General features: G+C 39.6%; 3 protein-coding genes across 4 annotated transcripts in view; 2 read left to right on the forward strand and 1 right to left on the reverse strand.

The window, feature by feature from the left end:
* Positions 1-10261, reverse strand: part of LOC112304066 (glyceraldehyde-3-phosphate dehydrogenase-like) — a 37439-nt gene extending 27178 nt beyond the window's left edge. The window contains 2 exon segments of the mRNA XM_071221846.1: positions 4704-5123; positions 9506-10261. Of these exon segments, the coding sequence (XP_071077947.1) occupies positions 4704-5123; positions 9506-10261 (1176 nt within the window).
* Positions 10262-20130: 9869 nt separating this feature from the next.
* PET117 (PET117 cytochrome c oxidase chaperone) lies at positions 20131-23536 on the forward strand. The gene is made up of 2 exons (XM_024559432.3): positions 20131-20335; positions 23378-23536. The coding sequence occupies exons 1-2, from the start codon at positions 20240-20242 to the stop codon at positions 23534-23536; spliced, it is 255 nt and encodes an 84-aa protein (XP_024415200.1). The 5' UTR covers positions 20131-20239.
* Positions 23537-23840: 304 nt separating this feature from the next.
* Positions 23841-24562, forward strand: part of KAT14 (lysine acetyltransferase 14) — a 47796-nt gene continuing 47074 nt past the window's right edge. For both annotated transcript variants that reach the window (XM_024559430.4, XM_024559431.4), the window contains exon 1: positions 23841-24100. In XM_024559430.4, the coding sequence (XP_024415198.1) occupies positions 23842-24100 (259 nt within the window). In that variant the 5' untranslated portion in view covers position 23841. The remainder of the gene's footprint in view (positions 24101-24562) is intronic.

Genomic DNA, 24562 nt, shown 5'->3' on the forward strand with positions numbered 1-24562 from the left:
GTTATCTTAACATCACTTTAACCATCATCTACTAGGCTATGTATTTACTTTGCAACTGAACTCCTCTGAAGGTTATCTATGCTACTATCTTCTCTTCAGTTTCTTACTGCACTCTCTCTGAAATCCACACCCATAGAGAAAACACCCGAAATACCTCTTTTCACCATTGCCAAAAACCTCCACATGGAGAAATCTAGTGCTCCTGGATTTCTTAGGAAGAAATCTTAGTCCCCCTCTTTTGTGATCTATTAGAATTTGACATAATTGATCAACTCTCTTCTTCAAATCTTGGGACCTCTGGTCTTTCAGTTTTCCTTCTACCTCACTGGCCATTCTCTTCAGTAACATTTGCTGGTTCTTCATCTTCAACTATTTCACACTGGAATATTCCAGGATTCTGTCTTTGGTCTTTTCTATTTACACTTATTTTCTTGGTGACATCATCCTATCACATAACCTCAAAATCCATGTACATAAAAACTCAAGTTCATATATCCTAACAGACTTCAATCTTAAATTCCAGACTTGTGTATCAAAATGCTTACTCAACATCTCCTCTTAGATGTCTAAGTAGATAACTCACATTTTCTTTTTAATTTTTTTAAAGATTTTATTTATTTATTTTTTAGAGAGAGGGGAAGGGAGGAGAAAGAGGAGAGAAACATCAATGTGTATGAAAGGTAATGTGTGGTTGCCTCTCATGTGCTCCCCACTGGGGACCTGGCCCACAACCCAGGCATGTGCTGGGGAATCAAACAAGTGACCCTTTGGTTCACAGGCTGGAACTGAATCCACTGAGCCACACCAACCAGGGTGACAACTCACATTTTCTATGGGGCTATTGAACCATTGGTCTTTCTTTGCTCACAAGGTCCTGTATCCACAGCCTTTTCCATTTTAGTGGATGGTGACCTCATTCTTTTAATTGTTTGATCCAAAAACCTTGCAATCATCCTCCATGATCTCTTTCTCTTATACCCGACACCCAAATACTGTGCAAGTCTTGTTAGTTCCATTTTTAAAACCTATCTAGAATTCACCCGCTTATCATCATCTCTGCTGCTGCCACCCAGGAACAAGCCATCACTATTTCTTGTCTGGATTACTGAAACAGCATTCTGACCCCCATGGTCTATTCTCTACCCAGCTGCCAGAGTGGTATCTTAAATGACAAATTATATTGTGCTAGCTGTCTTCTGAAAACCCAGGATTGACCCCTATTCTATCTAAAGTAAAAGCCAAAATCCTTCCCATGTTCTGCGGGGCAGTAAGAGATTTGGTTCCACCATTACCTCTCTGATCCCCTCTCTCATATCATTCTTTACACTGACCACTCTGGCCTGGCCACATGGTCCTCCTTTTTATGTTCCAAATATATCAGTCACGACCCTCCTTGGAACCTTTACGTAAACCTGCTATTCCTTCTGTCTGGAACGCTCCTCTCTCAGATGCCCACATGGTTCTTCTTTCAGCTCCTTCACATCTTTGCTCAAATATCACAAGTCAAGGTGCTTACCCTGATCATCTTACCTGTAATTGTAATCTGACTTTCTCTCTTCACTGGTACTCCTAATTCTCCTACCCTGCTCTGTTTTTCTTTATCACTTTCTAACACACAATACAAGCTATTTCTTTATGTTTATTTGCATTATTTGTTTTCTCCTCAAGAATCCCTTAAGGCAAGATTTTTGTTTATATACATGTATCCAAAGTACCTAAAACAGTACTTGGCACATGATAGGCACCAAGCACATATTTGTTGAATGAATGTGTGAATGAATTGAGAATGAAGGCAAGACTTAATGAAAAATGATTAGAGAATTTTTATTTGTAGAATCAATCTATCAGTGAATGTGGGGAAGATGAGAGGACGAAGAGAAACTCCGAACTGTGAGCAGTGTCAGTCTTGGTTGAGGAGAGGTAAAGATTAAATAATTCATTAACCATGTATCTCATGTCATAGTAGGAGACTTCAATATACTACTTTCAACTGTTATAGGAAATAGAGGACTTGAACAACACTATAAACCGTTAGACCAAGTAGATGTATACAGAACACTCCACCCAACAACAGCAGAATATACCTTTTTCTCAAGTGACTTCCTGAACATTCTCCAAAAAGATCATGTGTTATGTTACAATACAAGTCTCCACTAATTTTAAAAGATTAAAATCATACAAAGTATCTTTTATGACCATAATAGAATGAAACAAGAAAACTAGACAATCAAAAATATGTGTAAATTAAACAAACAACCAATAAGTCAAAGAAAAAAATCACAATGGAAGTTAGAAAATACTTTGAGACATATGAAAACAAAAATACAACATTCCAAAATGTAAGGGATTCATTTAAAGTAGTGCTAAGAATGCAATTCTAGTTGTAAATGTATACATTAAAAAAGAAGAAAGATCTCAAATTAATAACCTAATCTTACACTGAAAAGAAGAGGTAAACCCAAACCTAGAAGAAAGAAGGAAATAATAAAGATTAAGGCAGAGATAAATAAAGAAAAAAAATCAACAAAACCAAAATTCGGATTTTCATAAAGATCAATCTAACCCTTTAGATTAACAAAGATAAAAAAGAGAAGACTCAAATCATTAAAATCATAAATGAAAGTCGAGATATCACTACTAATTTTACAGAGATAAAAATGATTATAAGAATACTATGAATGTTTATATGCCAGTAGATTGAATAACCTAGATGAAATAGACCAATTCCTAGAAACATGAAATATAACAAAACTAAATTATGAAAAAATAGAAAATCTGAGTAGTCCTACATTAAGGAGGTTGAATCAGTAGTCAAAAGCCTACCAACACAGAAATGCCCTGGACCAGATGGCTTCACTGGTAAATTCTACCAAACATTTAAATAAGAGCAAACAACAAGCCTTTCCAAACTCTGCTAAAAATTGAAGATGTTCTGGCCAAGATGGAGGCATAGGTAGAAACACTTTGCTTCCTTGCACAACCAAAAAAAGGATAACGACCAATTTAAAAATGATAAATAACCATAACTGCCATAATGGCAAACTGCATGGAACTCTGACAACCAAGGAGTTAAAGAAATATTCATCCATTCTGGTATGAGGGACAGAGATGGGCAGTCTGGCAGGCAGAGAGGGCCTGTGGCAAGGCAGTGGGAGATGCAGGTGAGGAGAAGCTGGTGGACTGAGAAACTAAAGACTCAAAACCTCTAGTTGTAAAATACTGTGGGGGTTTCGAAGGCTCATAGGACAGTTCTTTGGAAAGGGGGGCTAGAGAAGAGCAAATGAATGGCATTGTTCTCTCTCTGTCCCCTCCCCAACAGGCAGCAAGAACACAACGCAGCAAAGAGAGTTGCCCCACCCTGACAAATACCTAAGGCTCTGTCCCCTTACAACATAACAGGTGCACCAAGACAAAGAAATATGGTCCAAATGAAAGAACAGAACAAAACTCCGGAAAAAGAGCTAAGCAACAAGGAGATAGACAACCTATCTGATGCAGAGTTCAAAACACTGGTATTGTGATGCTTACAGTATTGATTGAGCTTGGTTGCAAAATGGAGAAAGAAATGAAGGCTACACAAAGTGAAATAAAGCAAAATATACAAGGAACCAACAGCGAAGGGAAGGAAACTGGGACTCACATCAACAATTTGGAACAAAAGGAAGAAATAAACATCCAACTGGAACAGACTGAAGAAACAAGAATTCAAAAAAAATGAGTAGAGGCTTAGGAACCTTTGGGACAACTTTAAGTGCTCCAACATCTGAATCATAGGGGTGTCAGAAGGAGAAGAGGAAGAGCAAGAAATGGGAAACTTATTTGAACAGTTAATGATGGAAAAATTCCCCAATCTGGTGAAGGAAATAGACTTCCTGGAAGTATGGGGAGCTCAGAGAGTCCCAAAGAAATTGGACCCATGGAGGAACACACCAAGGCATATCACAATTAAGTTACCTAAGATTAAAGACAAGGAAAGAATCTTAAAAGCAGCAAGAGGAAAGGAGAGAGTTACCTACAAAGGAGTGCCCATAATACTGACTTCTCAGAAGAGACCTTATAGGCAAGAAGGGGCTGGAAAGAAGTATTCAAAGACCTGAAAGGCGAGGACCTCCATCCAAGATTACTCCTATGCAGCAAAGCTATCTTTTAGAATGGAAGGGCAGATAAAGTGCTTCCCAGAGAAGGCCAAGTTAAATGAGTTCATCACCATCAGGCCCTTCCCATATGAAACATTAAGGAGATTTATCTAAGAAATAGAAGATCAAAAACTATGAACGTAAAATGACAACAAACTCATAACTATCAACAACTGAACCTAAAAAGCAAAAACAAAAACTAAGCAAACAACTAGAACAGGAACAGAATCACAGAAATGGAAATCACATGGAGGGTTATTAGTGGTGAGGGGGAGGGGGAAAGTGGGGTGGGAAGGTACAGGGAATAAGAAGCATAATTGGTAGGCATAAAATAGACAGGGGTAAGTTAAGAATAGTATAGGAAATAGAGAAGGCAAAGAACTTATATGTACAACCCATGGACATGAACTAAAGGGTGGGGAGAAATGCTGGAGGTGGGGTGTGCAGGGCGGAGGGGAGATAAAGGGGAGAAAAAAATTGGGACAATGGTAATAGCATAATCAATAAAATATACTTAAAAATATTCAAATCAATAAAGTATTGGTAAAAAAAATGGGGAAGGAACACTTTTTTGGGGGGGGTGCAGTGAACTTTATTGATGGTGCATGACAAGGCAGGGCTCCCTAAGCCCCTCCCCTCTTCAGGGGGTCTAGGATGGAAAGTGGAGGTTAGGAGATTCTCAGTGTGTTGGGGGATTGGTTTGGGGCAAGGACTCCCTAGCAGCTGAGGGTCTCTCTTCCTATTGCTGGGGCTTGTGGTCCATGGGGCTCTTAACTCCTTGGAGGCCACGTGGACTACAAGGTCCACCACCCTGTTGCTGTAGCCGAATTCATTGTCATACCAGGAAATGAGCTTGACAAAGTGGTCATTGAGGGCAATGCCAGCTCCAGCATCGAAGGTGGAGGAGTGGGTGTCACTGTTAAAGTCGCAGGAGACAACCTGGTCCTCACTATAGACCAGGATGCCCTTGAGGGTGCCCTCTGATGCCTGCTTCACTACGAGAAAGAACACTTTCTAATTCATTCTATGAGGCCAGCATTATATGGATACCAAAACCAGACAAAGACATGATAAGGAAAGAAATTTATAGATTAATATCCGTGATGCATATTGATGTAAATATCTCCAATAAAACACTAGGAAATTTAATTCAGCAGCATATTTATAGATTATGCACTTTGACTAAATGGGATTTATTTCTGGAATGCAAACTTGGTTCACTGTAATGAAAATCAATGTAACATACTACAATAATTGAATAAAGAAAAAACCTACATGATCACCTTAATTAATACAGAAAAAGCATTTAACATTTTAAATACCTTTTACTGATTAAAAAAAAATGAACAAGCTGTGGCCTGGTGGCTCAGCTGGTTGGAGTGTCATCCTGTACACCAATAGGTTGTGGGTTCGATCCTTGGTCAGAGCACATACCTAGCTTGTGGGTTCCACCCCTGGCTGGGGTGCACACACAGGAGGCAACAGATTGATGTTTCCCTCTAACATTGATGTTTCTCACTCTCTCCCTCTCTCCCTTCTCTCTGTTTCCCTTCTTCTCTCTCTAAAATCAATAAACATATCATCCTTGGGTAAGGATTAAAAATTAATAAATTACATACAGAAGGAAACTTCCTTATCACAATAAAGGCCATATATGAAAAACCCATAGCTAACATCATATTCAATGGTGAAAGTCTGAAACCTTTTTCTCTATGATCCAGAACAAGACAAGAATTCCCATTTTTGCCACTTCTACTCAACATAGGACTGAAGTTTTAAGCCAGAGCAATTAGGCAAGAAAAAGATTAGGCATTCAAATTGGAAAAGAAGAAGTAAAGTTATCTCTACTCACAGATAACATGATTTTACATGTAGAAACCCCTAAAGATTCCACATACAGTAAAACAGAAGTAATAAATTCAGCAAAGTCGCAGAATACAAAATCAACATGCAAAAGTCAGTTGCATTTCTTTACGTGAACAATGAACAATTGAAGAAAGGAATTAAGAAAACAATTCCACTTAGAATAGCATCAAAAATAATAAAATACTTAGGAATAAATTTAATAAAGGTGAATACTGGAAACTCAAAACATTGCCAAAAAATTTAAAGAAGACATAAATAAATGGAAAAACATCTTATGTTCATGAATTGTCAAGATGATGATAAACCCAAAGCGATCTGCAGATTCTAGGTAATCCTTATCAAAATCCAAATGTCATTCTTTGTAGAAATAGTAAAACCAATCTAAACATTTATATGCAATCTCAAGGGACCCAGAATAGCCAGAACAATCTTGAAAAAGAAGAACAAGGTTGGAGGAGTCAAGCGCTCTGATTTCAAAACTTATTATAAACCTATAGTAATCAAAGTAGTGTAGTTCTTTCTGGGGCATAAGGAGAGACATTTAGACAAATGAAATAGAATAGAGAGCCCAGAAGTAACCCATCACATCTTGGGTCAATGATTTACAACAAGAATGTCAAGTTCACAACAAATGATGTTGAGAAAATTGGGGAAAAGGTAGGTCTTTTGAACAAATACTGCTGAAAAAAATGGATACTCACATGCAAAAGGTTGAAGTTGTAACATTATCTTATACATTAATAAAAATTAAGTCAAAATGAATTAAAGACCTAAGTGTAAGAACTAAAACTAAAGATTCTTAGGGAAAAAAACATAGGGGAGAATCATCATGACCTTGGATTTGGCAATGATCTCTTAAATGTGACATAAAAAAGACAGAGAACAAAAGAAAAAGTAGATAAATTGGATGTCAACAAAATTAAAAGTTTTTATGCATTATTTTATGCAAAATAATGGCCAATATCACTAGTTCAAAACCACAATGAGATACCAATTCAAACCCATTAAGATGGCTATTTTGAACAAAGAAAAGAAAAGAATTAACATTGACAAGGATATGTGGAAATTGGAACTGATGTACAGCCCTCATGAATTGTTGGTAGGTATATGAAATGGTGTAGCCACTATGGAAAACAATACACATGGTGGTTCTTCAAAAAGTTAAATATAGAATTACCATGTAATCCAGCAATACCCCTTCTAGGTGTATACCCCAAAGTTTTAAAAACAGGGAGCCAAACAAATACTTATACAACAGTGTTCTTAGAAGCATCATTAACAATAGCCAAGAGGTGGAAATAATCTAAATGTCCATTGACAGATGAATGAATAAACAAAATGTGATGTATATAGAATAGAATATTATTATATAGAATATAATAATATTCTATATTATTCTAATTATTAGAATATAACAATAGAATATTATTCAGTCTTAAAAGGGAATGAATTCTGATATAAACAAAATTATGGATATATCTTAAAAACATTATGCTACATGAAAGTCAGTTGTAAGAAGTCAAATGTTTCCCCAGCCAGTGTGGCTCAATTAGTTGGACATTGTTCTGCAAACTGAAAAGTTGGTGGTTCGATTCCTGGTCAAGACACATGCCTTAGTTGCAGGTTCAGTCCCTGGTAGGGCATATATGGAAGACAAGTGATCAATGTTTCTCTTTCACATAGATGTTTCTCTCTCTTTCCCCCTCCCTTCCCCTTTCTCTAAAATCAAAAATTAAAGTTAAAGTCAGATGTTGTATAACTCTACTTACATGAGGTTCCTAGAGTATGCAAATTTATATAGAGAGAAAGTATAACACAAGATACCAGGGCATTGGTGGGGGTGGAGGGTGGAGTTTGGTGTATTATTATTTAATGGTTCAGAGATTCTGTTTGAGAAGATGAAAAGTTTCTAGAAATAGATAGGGACAATGGTTGCAAACCATTGTGAATGTACTTAATGTCACTGTTATTTACACAATAAAAAGATAAAATATGAAGGCCTGACCAGCATAGCTTAGTTGGTTGAGCATCAGCCCTTAAAGTGAAAGGTTGCTAGTTCGAATCCTGGTCAAGGCACAGGCCTGTGTTGCAGGCCAGGTCCCCCTGGTTGGGGGCATGCAAGAAGCAACTGATGTTTCTCTCCCGTCCCCTCTCTCTAAAATAAATAAATACAAACAATCCTTTTTTAAAAAAATAAAAAATAAAATATGAGCTAGTAGGGTTGAGAAAAGAAGTAAAGTTTCAAAAGAGCATTCCAGAATTTAATACCAAATCAAATTTGTAAGAGTATGCACTCTAAGTACTACTCTCAGTGTAGAATAGACACTGCTGATAATAAAGTGAGAGACCTAGGGAATAGTAGACAAAACATAATTGAAATAGTCAGAGTTTAAAAGAATTAGAAAAAAAAAAAGATAGATGTGAAAATCAGGCAGAAAAAAAATCCTATACAAATAATTGGTGTCTCTAAAAAAGAAAATTAAAGTAATAGAACAAAAAATATATTTACATATTTAACTTAAGAAATGTTTCAGAAATAAAAGAAGTATGATATACAAAATAAATGGGCACATCATGTCCAATAAAACATTGACTCAAAAACATATTCTAGTAATTATTGGATTTAAAAGGGAATATACTTAAGGCAAGCATGCAAAATAATTAAGCAACTGAAAGGGAAAATTAGGCTGCCCTCAAGTCTCCACACCTTTTAATATTTCATAATAGAGAAGCAAAGTCTATATCATTTTAATGGAAACAAAGTATGACCAAAATTTTATACCCAGCCCAACTGTGCTTTAGGTACAAAGTCAACACAAAAATATTTTTGGGTGTGCAAGAAGTCAGGAAATACAGCCCTGACTGGTGTGGCTCATGGGCTGGGCATCATACTGCAAACCAAAATGTTGCCAGTTTGATCTCTGGTCAGGGCACACGCCTGGGTTGCAGGACAGGTCCCCATTTGGGGACATGAAAGAGCAACCAATCGATGTTTCTCTCCCTCTCTTTCTCCCTCCCTTCCCTGCTCTAAAAATACATAAAATAAAGTAAAGTAAAATAGAAAGATAACAAGAAATACAGTTTTTATAACCCCCTTTTTGGGGGGAATTTTTTGATGATGCATGACAAGGTAGAGCTCCCCAAGCCTCTCCCCTCTTCAGGGGGTCTAGGATGGAGATTGTAGGTCAGGAGATTCTCAAGTGTGTGGGGGATCAATTTGGGGCAAGGACTCCCCAGGAGCTGTGGGCCTCTCTTCCTGTTGCTAGGGCTGGTAGTCCAGGGGGCTCTTACTCCTTGGAAGCCATATGGACCATAAGGTCCAGTGCCCTGTTGCTGTAGCCAAATTCATTGTCATAGCAGGAAATGAGCTTGACAAAGTGGTCATTGAGGGCAATGCCAGCCCCGGCATCAAAGTGGGAGGAGTGGGTGTCACTGCTAAAGTTGCAGGAGACAACCTCATTCTCAGAATAACCCAGGATATCTTTGAGGGTGCCCTCTGATGCCTGCTTCACTACCTTCTTGATGTCATTATATTTGGCAGCATTCTCCAGGCAGTAGGTCAGATCCACAACAGACACATTGGGGATGAGGACATGGAAGGTCATGCCAGTGAGCTTCCCATTGAGCTCAGGGATGACCTTGTCCACAGCCTTGGCAGTGCTAGTAGAAGCAGAGATGATGTTCTAGGCAGCCCCTTGGCCTTCAAGCCACAGCTTCCCAGAGGGGCCATTCACAGTCTTCTGGGTGGCAATGATGGCATGGACTGTGGTCATGAGTTCCTCCACAATGTCAAAATTGTCATGTATGACCTTGGCCAGGGGGGCCAAGCAGCTCGTGGTGCAGGAGGTATTGCTGACAATCTTCATGGAGTTGTCATACTTGTCATGGTCCACACCCATTATAAACATGAGGACACCCACAGAAGGGGCAAAGAAGACCCTCTTGGCCCCACTCTTCAAGAGAGCCCCAGCCTTCTCCATGGTAGTGAAGAGACCAGTGAACTCCACAGCATATTCAGCACCAGCATCACCCCATTTGATGTTGGCGGGATCTCACTCCTGGAAGGTGGATGTGGACTTTCCCATTCTCAGCCTTGACTTGCTGTGAGTAAAGTCATACTGGAATGTGTAAAAAATCTGTACATTTGAGGTCAATGAAGGAATCATCGAAGTGACAATATCTACTTTGCCAGAGTAAAAACCAGCCCTGGTGACCAGGCATTCAATACAGCCAAGTATGTTCACTCCCACCTTCACCATCATGCCTCAGGGTTGAGTCTGGCCCCGTGCAGGAAGACACAGCTGTCTGTAGAACAGGAGGAGCAGAGAGCCTATAACCTTTTTTTTGAAACTGTTAATAGATGATTAAGAAACAACACTGAAAGAATTGATAATCACCATGAAATCCATTGAAATGTGGGACTAAGTTGAAAATGAATGTGGGAATTATGGTTACAGAGCACGATGTAAATAATATAAATTCTGGCAGTGAAAATTATATAACAAAAGTTGAGAAAGAGAGAGAAGGTGGAAAGTAGGGTAAGTATGCTGATTTCTTCCATATTTAGAGCTGGCAGTCAAAAATATCATTTAAGTTGATAAATGAAGTACAGTGATCTGTATTTAAAACTTAAAAGGTAAAGGTTGAAAACAATATTATCTATTAAAATTGGGTGGTGGGGAAAGTGGATTTATGTCAATTCCATAATGTTTATAGAAATGAGTAAAAAATACTCTTGAAAGATCCCAGGAAATAATGCATGTTATGACAAGAAAATCTACCTACTAACTGTATTGTGAATGTATGAAACAAACTCACTGTCTGGAGTTGGGGAACAAGTGCTGACTTAGTACCTTTGGATTCATGGACTCTGTAAGAGTAAAAGCAAGGGAACTGAAAAAGGCATGGTGCTCTAGTTGATAAAATGATTCCCCAGGAGGGTTAGGGTTAACATTTTGAGATAGCTCTACAAGTCTACTGAAATTGAACAATTAAATAAATGGATGGTGGTTGATGGGAGCCAGGTTTCTCACTGTTGGAGTGGGAATTTACAGATAAATAAGGGGAGCGTAGAATGATCCATGTGACAAGGGATTAGAATTAGAGACATCATGTTTAATTTAATATAGATTCAGATGGTTATATAGAGAGAAATTTGTAGCTATGGGTCTGTACACAGGTTAGCATATGCATATATATTTATTTGGTCTGTCATCTGACAGGGCTTAAACGAATTAACACTCTAGTGGCAACCAACAAGCACACATAGGGCCCAAATGTTGGATTTTAATACCATTCTTCAATTAAAAGGAACCAGGGATCCTTGGAGAAATAGCTAATTCTAGGACTGGGTCAGGAAATATACAAGATGAGCCTGGAGCATCCTGTTGTGCCAGAAAGTAAGGAGGTGTGAAAAAGGAAAAACCAACATTGATTGGTCAAAGGGCACAGGAGCCAACTAAAAGCTCCCAGTGACCAAAGCTGGAGCAATTTGAGCAACAAAATAATGTAACATTGCATTATAACCCACAATATTAAAAAAAGTATCATGAATCTAAACTGATATAAATAAATGATTGAATAAATTCATAAATGGGGAGGAGATAAATATCCTGTGTAGAATTCCAAATCCATTATGTAACTCCTCCATTGAATTCCATCATCAATTTCAGTGCCAGGGGAAAAACTGTGTTGGATTCACTGAGAGAAAGTCTATTGTCTCCAATATGTCACCTTCCTAAGGGATTTTCAAGAATAGTTTCATCTGTGATTTTTGCCTTACATGCTGATGGCTGACTTTAGAACCTAAGCCTGAAGAAAATGGGATCCCATTATATTAGTCACCTGTAGAGCCCGCTACAGGGCCATGCACAAGACAGGGCTCTGTATTTGCTTTTTAAATAGTCATAATGGTGCATCACAGGGTGACGTATGGTGTGCTATTTCCGCAATCATTGGGTGCTGAGATTGTATGTAACATTTACACAAAAGTTGATCACTGGCATCAATTCAGCTGACATCCTCCACCTTATTCCTAAGCAAACCACCCCTCAAGGCTCTTTTTACTTTCTCAGCCCTACCTCTTACAACCTTCTAATTCATTGCCTTATGCCTCTGCCCTCACCTGTTCTGGTCGTGCCCATCATCTATTCCACTTTAAATCTAGCCATGTGTGCCTATTAATACCTCCCACTAGAGTACTGATGATTAATGTTCTCCAAGACAGAAGTGACTTGGAAACCAGCTCTCCCATAATAGCTGTGAGGACCTGGCCCTGATTCAAGCCCACATAACACAAGCCAAATTACACACTCCACAGTGAAGGAATTTTTCAAGTTCCACCCTTGTATGATTGAAGGTGAACAGCATTATGTGAACATGTTGATCAAACACAGGGAGATGACGGTACTCTCCTCCACTTAGTTTTCATTTCTTGGTTCTTCTCCAACTCTTCTTTTTGATGTTTCCTCTTACTTAGAAGTGGCTGAATGGGTGGGGAGTGAGGGAGGGCATAGAATAGAATGCTATTCTAAAGAGTTTAGGGCTTTATCTTATAGAAATGGGGAGCTACTGAGAGGTTTTTAAGAAAGTTGGCTTCATATTTTTGTCTTCGCAAGTTCAATCTGATGGCAGTGGTTATGTCTCCTAGGGATTTTACATAAGAAGAATTATCATGCAAGCAATCAATTTCAAAAGGACTTCAACATTTGAAAACAATTCAGTGAGGGTAGGATTTCCTGAAGCTCCTCAGACCTCCAGTACACCTGAGTTTAAGCAGATTTGTTTCTAAGGTTTCCTGTTTTAATGTCACCACTAGTTCCTTCTCTAGCTCCTATCAGACCTGACAATGAAGGGACAGGAACCGTGAATGTAGCACCATTGACCTTTTCAGGAGAGCAGTGGTTACCCGGGTCATGTCTGGGTCAGTTCAAAGCTGAGAGGGATGGGAGCTGATGTGATTTCAGGATACCAAGAGACTAGAATAGGGTAAATTAGTAACTGAAACAGGTATATTGGTCATGCTTCCTAATCTTTGTCCCATTACGATAAACATTAAAAAAGGTATTTGTATAGCTCACTGGGATCAACTTGAGGGAGCTTGGATAATTTTAAATGGATTTTGTGGATAATAATTATTCATATTTCCTTTATGTAATATTCTCATAAAAATACAAACACAAAATCCATGATACTATATTTTATGAGAAGAAAAATAAAGAAAGTATTATGGCAAGTTTAAATATTGAACTTAAATAAAATTTTGTGATAGCAAGTCTGTAATTTTTTTTAATGAAAAACTAGACACAGGGAAAGGAAATAACAATGCACTTTATAAGTACTGTATTGCAAAGTGGAAAATACAATTCTTAAATAAAACTATTTAAATTGGCAGCATAAAAAAAGAAAAACTAAAGCTACTTCTCTGAGTTTAACTTTTAATATCAAGTTTTATTTAAAATGTCTGTACATAATTTCTGATCAAGATGTTTTAAATGATAACCTCTTCAATTCTTGATAGTCATCATGGAGAAAAAACTTTGTTGATGAAAGAAATAATGATAATATGTAAAATGTTTTTCAGTTCATAATTTTGCATGTGATTTTGCAAAGAAGTTGGTTATGCACAAAGATATGAGCACAAGATATGTGTACCACTTGATTAATTTTTACACACACCTAGTACCAACAACCAGGTCAAGCAACAGAATGATACAAGCATCCAAAAATCCCATCGCTTTCTCCCAGTGAATATTCTTTGGCCTTTCCCAACAAGGTGACCACCATGCTGACTTCTATAAGTAGAATTTATACAGATATACTTGTATATGTTTTTTGCTACTTATATGTATGCTGTTCTGTTGGGCCTGTATCTAGGGATGGAGTTACTGGTTCATAGGGTTTGGAACCAGTTCAGCTTCAGCAAATACAGCTAAAGTAGTTCCAGTAACACTCCCACCAAGAGTACAGAGCATTCCAGCTGTTCCGTGTCTTTGTCAACACATGCTATTGTCAGTTAAAGCCATTGTTTTTTTAAAACAATGATTCATAAATTTACAGCAGTCAGAAATTATATTGAAAGAATCCAACATTTCTTTTCTTCTATTAACAATGGTAATGTTGATAATTTTTTCTGACAATGTGATTGTATTTGAATCTGAAAGAACTCAATCACACACCATGTATTTGGAAACAACAAAACTCTAATCCACCAGCTTGGGCAAGCACCTAGAGAGGTAAGAGTGCTCATGCTGGGATGTCACCAAAAGGCCCAACCGCTGCAAACAGACATCTCCTAAATATGTGAAGACAAGGATTCAGGGCCACTGCCCCTAGTGGTAGTGACAGGAGCCCTCTCCCTGCACCCCCCACCCTCCCATAGTGAGTCTTATGTCTCTGGCAGGGGCCACTGGGGCCTTACTGGCTGGGACACTGACATGCTACTAATTAATCATCTCAATGAGTGAGCCGAGGAGGTAGCGGACATATCATTGTCCCCATGGTACGGAAAAGAAAACTGAGGCCTCCTAAACCTAAGGGATTGTCCCCTGAGTGAATCCAGAAGTCCTGCTTCCCACCTCTTTGTTGCAGCAAAGCTTGGCTCCAAGAGGCCAGTGTCTGAGAACAATATCCTGAGGGAGGGCCGCAGGGCTCTCCTATCAAAGGGAAGAATGGAAGACCCCAAAGCAGAATTGCAAAGGGCCACAGGAATGGGCATGTCTCTCAGAAGTCCATTCAACAGACAAGTCCATTTGTAACAGACAAATGCTGTTACCTTAGAACATACTTAGAGAGTCCCTGTCCACTTTTCTGTTCTCTTTCGTTTATCTTTCTCTCCTCTCCCATCTATGTATCTCCTCATATTGCCCTCCCTCTCTTGCCTCTCTTTTCCCATTTTTTAAGAAGCTAAAACATAGAATTGGAAAATTCTGAATATACACATTCTCCTTGTATCTGGCTGAAGATACGTGTTTCCTGTTTCAAATTTTTAAACCAGGCAAATTTAATCTTTTATGTCTTCCGAAAACAAAACTAAAAACCTATCAGGTTGCTCTATAACTTTGGCCTCCAGTCATGTTACCTATATCTCTGTGCCTCAGTTTCCTCACCTGGAAAATAGGGGTAATAACAGCATTTTATAGGGTTGCTGTGAAGATGAAATGAGTTTTTATATAGAAACAACTTTGTTTTTCATGTTCTTTTAACAGCTTTATTAAAATAATGATATACCGTAAGATTTACCCTTTTAAAGTTTACAAATCAGCTGTCTTGTGTACCCACCACCATGATCTAATTCTAGAACATTTGTATCACCCCAAAATGAAACCCATTAGCAGTCTGTATTTCTCAACACTTCCAGCTCCTGGCAACAAGTGTTCAATCAATTCATTCTGTCTCTATGACGTTGCCTATTCTGGACATTTTGTGCAAATAGAATCATATAATACCTGGTCTTTTGTGACTAGTTTTTTAAAAAAGATTTTATTTATTTTTTTAGAGAGAGGGGAAGGACGGAAAAAAGAGGGAGAGAAACATTGATATGTGAGAAAAACATCGATTGGCCATCTCTCGCACTCCTCCAAACAGGGGACCTGGCCTGTAACCCAGGCATGTCCTCTGATTGGGAAGCAAACCAGCAACGTTTCAGTTTGCAGGCCAGCACTCAACCCCCTGAGCCACACCAGCCAGGGCATGACTATACTTCTTTTATTTATCATAATGTTTTCAAGATATCAAGATTCATCTATGTTGTAGCATGTACCAGAACTGTGTTTCTTTTTTTCTTCTGAGTATGTGTGTATATATGTAAATAATTTTTTCTTCTTGGTGCTTTAAAAAATGTCTAAAATTTCTTTTGTTTCCAGCTTTATCGAGGCATAATTTATAAACAAAGAATGTACAAATTTAAGGTGTATGATGTGATCATTTGGCATACTTATATGTTGTGAAATGACTACTACAATCAAGCTAATTATACACATCCATCACTTCACATACTTTTTTTGTATGAGGTGAGAACACTTAAGATCTACTCTCTTAGGAAATCTCAAGTATACACACAGTATTAACTACAGCCACTATGGTGTACGTTAGATCCCCAGATTTATTCATCTTATAACTGAAATAGTCAACAGGTATATGAAAAGGTATTCAGTATTACTAATCATCAGGGAAATGCAAATTACAACCATAATGAGATGTTATTGCACACCTGTTAGAACGGCTATTATCAAAAAGACAAGAGGTAACAAGTGTTGGTGAGGATGTGGAAAAAAGGGAATCCTGGTGTGCTGTAAATTGGTGCACTGTAAATGTAATTGGTACAGCCACTGTGGAAAATAGTATGGTGGTTTCTTAAAAAATTAAAAATAGAACTACTTCATGACTGAGCAATCCTTGGGTATATGTCCAAAGGAAATGAAATTGGGATCTCAAAAAGGTAGCTGCATTTTCCTGTTTACTGCCACATTATTCAGAATATCCAAGATGTAGAAATAACCTAAGTGTTCATTGACAGATGAATGTATAAAGAAGTTATGGTATATATACACAATGAAATATTATTCAGTCATAAAAGGAATGAAGTCCTCACATTTGCAACAACATGGATAAACCTAGAGGACATTATTCTAAATGAAATGAGCCAGGCACAGAAAGACAAATACTTTTTATATGTGGAATCTAAAAATTTTAACTCACAGAAGCACTGTGGAATGATGGTTGCCAGGGGCTGAAAGCTGGATGGAAATGGGGAGATGCTAGCCAAAGGATAACAGCTCTCAAATATGTGCCTGAATGTGCTGTTTGCTAATACTGTGAAGTAATTTTGTTTTTGCCCTCCCTGTGGATGGGTGGGCCTCGATTTTAAGTCTTAGACCTTGTAATAGAAACTCTACTTGTACTTATTACTGTGATTATTTCAGAAACACCTCTCGCCCAGAGTCTCCAATGGTAAAGGAGGAATTTTCCATTTAATTAGCATTAGAGATGGTTTACCACTGAGAGGAAGAGAGTGAGAAATTTAAGACCAGCACCTGGTTCCTGGTCTTAAGAAGAGAGTTGCTGGAAGATTCAGACAAAGCACTGGGCCTTGAATCTTCTGTGTCAAGCAATACTGACCCTAGAGCAGTAGATCCAGACCCACACTTAACTTTGGGGGAATACACTACTGCTGTCTTAGCTGTGGCTGCTATAACAGCAACAACAAAGACAAAAGCACTGAAACCATAGAGTAGGTGGATTAAACAATAGAAATTTATTTCTCATAACTTTGGAGCCTGGGATATCTAAGATTAAGTTTCTGGCATGTTACTGAACAGAAATTGGGGTTCTGCTGCTTGCCACCACCCATAGGCAAATTCCAGGGGCAGAGATTTGGGAGTAAAGGAAAGAGGTCTTTTATTCAAAAGCTGCACAGTCTGGGAGGATGGCAGCCTCCTGCTTCGAAGCCCATCCCCTCCAGAGCACCCAGAGGAAAACCCAGCCAATCCCTGCCAGATCAGTCCAAGGCTGTGCCCAGAGTTCCTTCTCCCATTCAAAATACTGTTCTTCTGGAATTGCAAATTCAGCGGCATGATCATGCAAGCAGTTGATCCTCTTTCCTTGTCACTGTAGGACCTCAGGCTCCCTTTTTTTCAGACCCACTATGGACCACATGTCTTCTGGGACCAGCAGGTCTAAAAATGGTCCAGCCCACTTCAGGCCTCATAGTGGGTTCCAGAGGAAGAGAGTGCATTTCTCCCCTTGGTTTAAATCTCCCAGCCCAAGCTTCTCTGCACTCTGGGAGGGTTCAGCTTCCCCAGACTATCCATCCTTTTCCCAGGCTAGACTGACAGTACAGCATCTCCCCTTGCCACCATATTCACCTTTATGGAACACCTGTTAGCTGCCCTCTGGTCCCACCCACACGCAGGGAGGGAAAGCAGATAGGAGGGCTTTTCCCTCTGTCAGTAACTCTTGCTAGCCTCCACAGGCTCAACAGCAGGACTTCAGGTAGTATTCACTTGGTTACCAGGGCAGCAAAGCTGCCCCTGCCTCAGCACAGGTTCCCTCCTTCGCTGCCTCTCTGTTCCAGCCTGCCAAGCCACAGGAATCAGGCATGGTCAGGTTTTGGTGAGGGTCCTCTTCTTCATTTGCTGATGGCCACCTTGCTGTGTCCTCACATGGTGTAGAGAGTGAGCTCTACTCCCTTTCCCTTCTTAAAACACTAATCCCATTGTGGGGGGGAATCTACCCTCATAGCCTGATCTCAACCTAATTACCTACTAAAGGCTCTACCTCCTAACACCATTCTATCTGCCATTGGAGGTTACGATTTCAACATAAGAATGTGGAGGGGGAGGAAGACACAAACATGCAGTCCATAACAATTGCTACTTGTAAACTGCTTTGTTTTTTATTGTGACTCTTTGATATGCCTGTCTTCTTTGCAGGAACTGAGCCACTTGTGGGATGGCATGGGGGTGGGGGTACCTTGAATTCATTTCTCCTAGTGCATTCAGTCAAAGTTTGTTGGGAAAAAAAAGCCAATCAGCCAGTCTGGACTTGTATTCATTAGTACAAACTCTTCAAGTTTTCCCAGAAAACTGCTTTTGTTTAAACATACTGTGCACACTTAAAAATATACTTAGACTAGATGGATATTATTTTAATTTAAAAAAAGTTGGTTTCAGTGCTTGATGGCATGCATTCTCTCACAACCCAGTAATTTAAGACAATAATAACACAATACATCCTGCCTACCTTTATAAATATTTAAATGGATTATCCACTTTTTAATTTGACACTGTTACCATGTTAAGGATCACTGAAAAGTAGAATAACAAAATATTTCAAGAAGACAAGTTGAAAAAATAGTGATCATAGAATGAAAGACCATCTAACTCTCTGGGGCACAGTCTAAGGACATGTTGAAGGTTCAGGCCTTAGATGGAAAAAAAAATTTGGAGAAGACCACAATTAAGTAGTGTAATATAGTTTTTATTCTTTACAGAAATGTGCAAATACACCCCAAATTAAATTGCTTCTAACTACAAGGTTTGTGAGGGCAGAAACCCTGTTTTCCAATTCAATGGTACATTTCTCAGATTGAGAAACATGTTACAGACAAAATGATATTTGAAAAGGGTATTTGAAAATTTTTTCTTAAAGTTTTATTATATTACATTCCCTAAAAGCAGTATCACCACATGCCATTTATGCTTGCATAACATAGGCTGGAATAGCAAAGCACTACAGAGATGAACATGGAAGAAACCCTTGGATGAGGCTGAGACCGAGCCCAAATTAATAATCAAAGTTGTTTGCACAGGAAGAACTTTGTTCTCTGTGAATTCTAGCGAAAAAGAATAATTTAATGACAGTATCTCTTTATTAGAAAGCCAAACATCTTTCTATGGCTTGGACAGTACCTTAAGCTACAATATTTTCGAAGCATTCCATTCTTATCATTTATGTTCCTAGCGATGTGGGCTCATGAATCCAGTCTTAAAAATGGCGGGAACTGACTGAGGCTCTAAGGGTGTAAAAGTGACCTCTTAAGGATTACATGGGCAAGGAGGTGACCAGCAACTTTCATATCAGGAGGCAAGGCGGTGTCTGCCCAGTTAGCATGCCCTTTAGCAAGAAGGCTTTTTGATTTTAAGAAAAATCAGACTGATTTAAGAAAATCAGTCAAGTTGAAAGCAGGTGACTGTGTCTACATTTAACTAGCAAAACTCATCTCCTGGTGGCACGTCGCCGCCAAAGGGACAATGATGGCTGACTTTGGTGAAGCTGGTGTTGAGCAACAGCACCTGGGTCAGCAACGAACCTCAGAAGGAATTCCTCCCTCCATCCAAGCTCGAAGGTCCCTGCCGCTGCTGGTGGTAGGGTGATAAAATGTAGTGGCTCAGGCATGGAACCCCTCCACTCCACCCCCGGCATGGTGCTGGGGCCAGTTTTGGGCCCCCCGGCTCCTCTTTAGAATTTAAACTGGGAGTGTTTTAACCCCGCTGCCCGCAGGTTAGAGGGACAAGCCCCCTTTCCCCAGACCTCAACCAAAGTTGCACTTCCCAAGGAACCGGGGCGCCGCTCGGCTCTTGATTGCTCCTGCCTGGCGGCGGCGGGCGGCACCCGAGGTGCCTGGAGCTCTGCGTTCTACGTGTCGGGTCTGGCTCGCACTGTCTGCGACGCGCGCTCGGTGGTCGCTCCGGGGCGCGCGTCGGTGGTAGAGGGCGGCCGCAGCAGCTCGCGCGGGGATGTCGAGGAGCTCGAAGCTGGTGCTGGGCCTCTCGGTGGTGCTGACAGTGGCCACCGTGGCCGGAGTGCATCTGAAGCAGCGACAGGACCAGCAGGTCGGTGTCACGTGATGGTCTTTTCCGGGGCCTGCGCGGTGGCGGCCCCGGTCTCTGCGCGTGGGTTCCCGCTAGTCTTGGTATTTTCTTCTCTCTCTTTTCCTCCGCTGCGACGCGGCCCGGCACCCTCACATTTTGGCGACTGCGGTCAGCCGGTTCGGACCTGGGCGTTGAAACCCCCAGGCCGCGCGTGCGTCCTCGAAACCCAGGTCACCCTCTCCAGGGCCAGCGCCGGGGAGCCCTGCCCTCCGCGCTGAAGTTGTGTGGCTCCCTCGAACGCACGCATGTGGGGTGGTCAGCGGTCCCGTTTTCAAGTCACAGCCACCCTGTCGTGTTACGACCTTCCAGCATGTTAGTGAGACCGCAGAAAAATGGAGGAGGGGAAGGGATTTCCTTAGGGTACATTCATCAAGATACCGGCCTCCCCACCCCCAGGCCCAAGGTTGGGTCCTACTGTGTTTAAATACTAGTAAGACTTTATCCCGTGGTAAAGAAGCACCCCGCACTTTACTTCGTGCCTATGGCCAAGGTAATTTGGTGCGTTGCCTGTATGTTGTTTTTTTATTGCAGGGGGGTGGAATTTAAGGACTAGTTTGCTATGAAAACTAGATTCTGGGAGCATTAGTAATACCAGCTTCCAAATTGTCTTTTTTTTTTTTTTTTAATACTTTTAGTTCTAGAAACAAGACTTACTAATCAGTGGACTGACCGTCCGTTCTGTTTTTCTCGGCCCATATTTTCTTTCTTATTCAGGTTAGCAAACTGAATAAGAAAGTGATAGTGATAATGACTGATCACTACGTGCCCGGCACCACACCAGTTACTTTTGGGGACCAAAGAAAAGGAAGCATACTGTGTCTGAGACTGATTCAAAACTGTACTGAACGTTGAGTGTGAGAATGGGAAGTAGGTCGTTGGTGAACTGTTACAGAACACCTTGGTGCAGTTACTGGTTGAGCTTAGTTTGCCTAAGATGGAAGTAACCAATAGCAAGAAAGTCTTTGCTATTGCATTGACTTTCTTGCATTGACTGTGCTGCGTGCTCTGTATACATATATGAAGCAGATGAGGTCTTTGTCCTCCGTGTTCATAGTCCAAGGAAATCAGAAGAGAGGAAGCCTGTGAAGATACAGTAATTCTCAGGAGGGAGAAAAGGGATGATTAATGATGAAAGGGCACGGAAGAGACTAGGAATTTGGGTTTCTAAAAGGGTAGCTTTTGTAACAGAGGCAGAAATAAGGTTATGTGAGATATAGTTCTGAGGTCAGTGACCAGGGAATATCAAAGAGTGTCAGGTGGCGCTGGGGTATTAGAGCTTGGTTCTGAAACCTAGTCCCTGAGAAGTTTTTACAATGCAGTTGAGGCTGGGCACAATTCCAGTCCTGTTAAATCACAATCTCTTGGGGATGGGGATCCTGCTTATGTATGTTTTAAAAGCGACCCAGGGGATTCTCAGCAAGGGTTGAGAACCAGTGTGTTGGAGGGCAGAACAGGGAGATCAAGATATTTGGAAGTTAGAGATAAAGAAAAGATTGACCAAAATAACCTGTGTTTATCTTATATTCAGTTATTCATTGTGGGCTTACTTTATAGCCGTGGGAAAGAGTTGGCCAAATGATCGACGGGGTGGGTATGTAGGAGGATTCAAGGGAAGCAGGACATAAAATAATGATTGTTGTTTCTTCACAGTCTACCACGTACCAGGCACTGCACTAAGAACTTTATATACATCATCTTTAGTCCTCACAGGAACCCAGCAAAACAAGTAATACTTACATGAGGAGCCAGAGTTCTAGGTGTTAGAATTGGAATAGTGAAGAGGTCTTAGTGGCTGGTATGGTAGTAAAGTGCACATAACAGGAAAGATGTCAGAAGCAGTCAGCATAAACATTGAAACTTGGAGGAAAATAGCAAATGATGTATGGAGAGCAAGATTCTAAGTATACGCTAAAGTCTCTAAACAGGCAGGGTACGATCTCAGGCAGGTGTGGAATGATTCCAGTGAAAGGTGTGGGCTTTAGGGGGTGGAGCGGGTATGTGGGTATGTAGTGGTGTAAGGAGCTCTGGACAGGAAGAATTGGGGAGAGAGGAATGGAATGAGTACCTCCATTTCTGTCTCTGGAGGTCTTGCCAAGGGTTCAGGGATCAATCAAGAAAATTGGTTTTCAGTTGAAACTAATTGGTTATTAGTCTTATGACTCTATTCCCCCATAATATGGAGTGAAGTTCTAGGGCTGGAGGAGGTCCAGCATGTAGATACTTGTTGAGTCTTTCAAGTAGACATAATAATAATTACAAAAATATTCAGACCCTGGGACCTATGCTGTTAAAAAACTTATTAGAGCATTTTGTGACTTGTAACGATAAAATGTTGGTCATGACTGGATTGGTGCTTTAAAAAGTCTCCTCTTAGGTGCCAGGTCCATGTTTTGGAATTCTCTACCTTTCTTTAGTGCTTAACAAAGTAACTACATTGATGGGCCTTTACTTTTCCCTTTGTTAGTAGCATTTTCTTCTTCTCTCTCTGTTTTGTAATTGACTAATAATATTGTATAATTTTTATTTTTTCTCATATATAGAAGCTAGGTTTTTTACTTTCTTGCAGCACCTCACAGCTTGCTTGTTCAAATTTTAGTAATCTGTTTTTCTTTGATATTTATTATTCAGCTAGAATAAAAAGTAGTTCAAAGAATTACTGTAGTAATACTTACCAATTTTTTAAGTGTCATATATCAAACTTTTAAAATTCAACAGAGCAGTTTTTTTCTTTTTTAATTGTTATTTCCAATTAAGTGTTTTATACTGAATATTCAGGAATTTCTTAAAATATTTGATAAGTAGTCATTTAAGTGATAACGTGATAGCACACTACAAGATTAATTTGATGGTTTCTTTATTACATTTTACATTTATGTAGAAAGTTAAAATAGAGTCTGAAAGTTTTAAGTATATTTTGGTAGTACTGTTATTTGGATTCAAATGGCACAAGGACAGGAACCACCTGTTCCGGGTGTTACTGAAATCTGTTTCTTACGTTTTTAGAGGCTTCGTGACGGAGTGGTCAGAGACATTGAGAGGCAAAATCGGAAAAAAGAAAACATCCGTCTTTTGGGAGAACAGATTATTTTGACTGAGCAACTTGAAGCAGAAAGGGAGAAGACATTATTGGCAAAGGATCTCAAAAAGCATGACTTGAAATGAATGTGAAATATTGGTGGGACAAATAGTGTTGAATGTGTGTGTTCATGAATGTGTTGACAGAGAATAGGTTAGTGAGTTCTTCCTCCTTTTTTTGGTTACTGTCCTTTTAAACTCAGTCAAGTACAAGGACAATGGATTATATAGTTTAAATTATTGCTTTAAAAGTTCATTATATCTGAGTAGAGAAGTGGGTGCTCTTCTGAAGAGTTTCTGTTTGTGTAATCCTGATAAAAGTCCCTTTAAGTGTGGTGTCCAGAGCTTAGGATTGTTATAAAAAGCACCTCTGACCCTGTGAGAAAGAAGGGATGGATAGTAACATCCACCTGAGTAGTTTGATAAGTCGCCATGATGATGAAGCCACAAGAACATCTACCTCAGAAGGACTGGAGGAGGGTGAAGTAGAGGGGGAGACTCTCCTGATTGTTGAATCGGAGGACCAGGCATCAGTGGACTTGTCTCATGATCAGAGTGGCGACTCCCTCAACAGTGATGAAGGAGATGTGTCCTGGATGGAGGAGCAGCTGTCCTACTTCTGTGACAAATGCCAAAAATGGATACCAGCCAGTAAGGAGCTTCTCGATTCCTTTGATTTGTTGGTTTCTACATGGTTTTTCTAACCTAAGAAAGAAACATGAATGTAAAAGAAACATGAATGTAGACCTAAATAAAAAGATAATTATTATATTCATTTTTAGTTTAGTTTATTAACTATAAATTTATACAAAACACATTTATACTAATAAAAACCACTCTCAACATCTGTCAAGTTGTTAAATTAACATTCTTCATGGTAATTCAATAAATATTAGAAAATTGTAAATTCTGTGTTACTTAAAGAATTAGCCAGATTTTTCCAACAAGGCTATGTTAAGAATTTGAAGCCAAATTCTAGGCCCAGTATAGAATTAAAGTTGAAGTTCATAATAATATTTACCATTAATGGACAACTCCTGCTATTGTATGCTGAAGTAAGGCTAGAATTAGCAGAGTAAAAGTGTTTTGTGCTTTTTTTCCCTAGGACTATTC

Source organism: Desmodus rotundus, chromosome 6 (assembly GCF_022682495.2).
Source record: "Desmodus rotundus isolate HL8 chromosome 6, HLdesRot8A.1, whole genome shotgun sequence".
NCBI lineage: Eukaryota > Metazoa > Chordata > Mammalia > Chiroptera > Phyllostomidae > Desmodus > Desmodus rotundus.